Here is a 3560-nt window from a genome sequence, read left to right on the forward strand (position 1 = left end):
GTTTGTTTGCATGTGCTTAACCAGCCACAGCAGGGTGCAGATAAAACAGGTTAGGAGGGGGGTCGGCCCGGCTCTTTGATAATAATGTTATTCCTGAATTATCTGCTCAGAAAGCATGTTATTACTAATTAATCTGCCGGCTAATCACTAACAGATTAACTATCCTGCCTTCCACCTACGAGGAGCGGGGATTAGGTGACAACAGCTGGAGAAATGAGTAATTTGAGGCAGTTAAGATTCACCTAACCTGTTTGCCTGTTTGCTGTTGTTTTTCTTTTTTTAYTTTATGAGGTAAATCTGTAAAGTGGCTCGTGTTTCAAACTCTTGAGCGTTTTCGTGCCGCTGGAGACACACACGTGGATCCGCTGTGAGATATGAGAAACGCCASACTCTAATAGTCGCAGTGATAAATTAGGAATCACTCAGCCGAGCGTCAACACGCAAAAGAGTCTCTCCTTTCACTGAGGAGTCAGACAAACGGATCCTGGATTTTATTCCTCCCTTTTTTTAGTCTTCATTTTACAAGCGCYGTTTCAGTTTTAGATTTGTAAAGTAAAGTTAAATCAGCGCGAAAATGAATTAAAGGGTTGGACTTTCCTTTTATCGTTATCTACRTGTGCCCAAGTCTAGARAAAAGAAGYGAAGCATTGCCATTTACTGACTCGCCTGTCCAGTTTTATTTGATCTAATGTGGAAATCCTCCTGGTAACTCAAACAAGCAGAAATACAGACACAGTCAATCAATTTCACCTGCTGATGACATGAAGTCAAACTATATGCAGGAGAACATAAATTACAGTAGACTCCTAACACAAAGCGTAAATGGACATGTAACATTTTTCATACATTTTTTTTWAATATAATTAAGCTTAAAAATTGTGACGAGCGACAAATCTTATTCCGTTATTAATTATCATGAATAAACACTTATTTTTGCTGTCTAGCTGATTTATTCAGTTTTAATTCATTAATTATAGACAGATTTTTTTATTTTGCCATTTTTATGAATTTAATAACAATAAATCTTTTCAGACCATGTGCTTCACACTGTAATCTTAAAATGTGAAATCACATGCTTGGAAGATGCTCGAGTTTTAAAAGAAAAGAAAAAAACGTTCAAAGACGAGGTTTCCCCCCAAAAAAAAAAAAAACACTGTGTGACCGCAGAATGAAGAGGACGCGATTTAGAGTTTGTCAAATGTAAAAAAATTAAATAAAAAAAAATAAATAAAAAATCAAACTGAGCAACTTGAGCAATCAATCACATTGTGAAGCTTGTTCCAACTCCTGTAGTGAAATGTTTTCCTGGGAAAATAAAAGATGAACTCTGGATAAGTTCAACGACTGAAAAATAATTTGCGATGTATTCTTTCACAATAAAGAAGGATATTTTTTTTAAATAAAAAAAAAAAACAAAAAAAAACGAGGATTTATAAAAACCTAATCTAGCTGAAATAGTTGACAAATTTTGTGAGACTTTTACAACCGGAAGCATCATAAACTAAACGTAACTTTCAGTGTAAATGTCCTCATGGGACTAAAAAACTCGCAGGGCGAAAACTTTGCTGCTGCAAACTGAAAGACGACTCTGATGAGGGTCAAACATTAACGGCAACAAGTGGCTCCTTGGTTAGCGATGCTTCGATCCACGCTGCTTCCGCGGAAACAAGGGTTTTCCATCGTTTTCTCCACACTGCATCATATTTGTGGTTTTGTTTTGTTTGGGGTTTCTAGATAATCTTTATGCTCTTCAAAAAAGTGAGCTTGGACGCCCCGGTACTGAAGGCCACACAGCTTCCTCAAAATCACTTTATATAATTTAGGAACTAAAGGATAAATCAATATTTGTGCTATTTGTGGTGTATGAGTGTGAATCTCCCACTTGTGAACCTTCGTCAGTGGATTCAGGGAGTGAAAAGTGAACCTAAAGCAGGGGGTGACGTTCGTCCTGCAGTCTTACTTTACCTGTCTGGTTGCGGGCCGCTGGCTGGGTGTCCATGCAGCTGCTAAGGTACGACGGGTTGCTGAACATCCTGCTGGGGGGCTGGTGGTGGTGGGGGGCCGCCACAGGCGTAGGCTGGCTGGGTGCCGCCGGAGCAGTAGGAGGGGCCCCAAACGCTGCCCCATACCTGCAGGCCCCGGTGCCCGTGAACTGACCCGAGAAATGCACGGTGAAGGCGCTGAGACCGCAGTGGGGGTCTGTGTCGTGGTGGTGGGGGTCCCCTGTGGCTCCCCAGCTGGGCTCCTGCTTGATAAAGGAGTGGGGCCCCAGAGAGGAGTGGGGAGCAGCAAGGGAGGGGTAAGGAGAGGCGGCGGAGTGGAAGTCTAGGACGGGAGCCCACTGAGGGGCCGTGCTAACTGGCAGCGCTGTGCAGCCGGGACTGGGACCCGGCGGGACCGAGGGCAGCAGGGAGTTCAGGTCACGCACGTCTGAACTCATCATGGTCCAGGGGCGAAAGCCTAAAAAACTGGAGGCAATTTTTAAATCAGTCCTGTCTCCTTTCACGCGGCACCCTCTGGATCCTTCTTCTCCGAGCTCTGAGTCCTTCACACTCTGGAGGCACCTAGAGTCCGGCTATAGTTCATGGCAGCTTCCCCGCCCCAAGCAGCTCAGATCTTCGGTTTCCATCCAGAGCTATCAGCTTAATGGCTCTGAGGGTCCATCCAGGAAGAAGAAGGGCTTCGGCTCAGAGGTTTCTCTGTGAATGAAGGAAGAGGAGTGGAGGAGTGAGGAGGAGTAGACCTCTTTTCCCTCCACTGTGTTCGCCTGAGGATCTGTGTGTGTGAGGAGGGTGGAGGAGGTGGAGTCAGGAGGTGATGTGGGACAGAAACCTCTGACTTCATTCATCTACTGTCCACACACACCTTCACACTTACATCTAGACAGAAAATAAAGGCAGACATAAATGAAGGAAAAAAATACAGCAGATATTTTTATCAGTATCAAATGATATTCTAATTCTTAAACAAACAAACAAACAAAAAAGAAACACTAAATTAGTTGCTGGTGTTGATGTCTTTAGAATCATAAAACTACACATTTTTTAAAATTAATTACTAAAGACAAAATCACAACATTCGGAATAAATCAATRAAAACGTTACTTATTCTGAAATAACAAACATTATTCCCAACGTTTTATTGCGGAGATCTGGAGACAGTCTGAGGCCCAAGAATTGGTTTAAGTAAATTATCARGTAGAACTCACATGTAAAATGAAGGCAGACTCACCCTAAATATGGAACCGAATTTTTTTAATTTGTTTGTCGATCATTTCGGTGGGGTAAAGGAGGGTGTAACACTTTAATTTACCCGCTGGTAGATTAATTGTCGGGTTCCGCATGAGCGCCCTGCGTCTCAATAAATCTTCCGCTCCTACGTTCAGGCCTCCAACTCACTTTGGATGTTTATTTTAGTTTATTTTATTTACACTTTAAAATTATATATATATACACACACACGCACACACAGACGTGGTTGTATGTGTGTGTATAAAGTTTAAATTAAAGTGATGTTTGAAATTGTTTATTTTTAATTAATAGTTGGAATTTAATCCAAAG

At 42.0% G+C, this 3560-nt stretch overlaps 1 protein-coding gene across 1 annotated transcript in view; it reads right to left on the reverse strand.

The window, feature by feature from the left end:
- Positions 1 to 3300, reverse strand: part of LOC103466359 (Wilms tumor protein homolog) — a 22235-nt gene extending 18935 nt beyond the window's left edge. Inside the window, exons 1-2 of the mRNA XM_008411872.1 lie at positions 3232 to 3300; positions 1966 to 2879 (exon numbers count right to left, since the gene is read on the reverse strand). Coding sequence (XP_008410094.1) covers positions 1966 to 2443 — 478 coding nt within the window. The 5' untranslated portion in view covers positions 2444 to 2879; positions 3232 to 3300. The remainder of the gene's footprint in view (positions 1 to 1965; positions 2880 to 3231) is intronic.
- Positions 3301 to 3560: the final 260 nt, after the last annotated feature.

The sequence above is a fragment of the Poecilia reticulata genome, linkage group LG6 (genome assembly GCF_000633615.1).
Source record: "Poecilia reticulata strain Guanapo linkage group LG6, Guppy_female_1.0+MT, whole genome shotgun sequence".
NCBI classification, from domain to species: domain Eukaryota; kingdom Metazoa; phylum Chordata; class Actinopteri; order Cyprinodontiformes; family Poeciliidae; genus Poecilia; species Poecilia reticulata.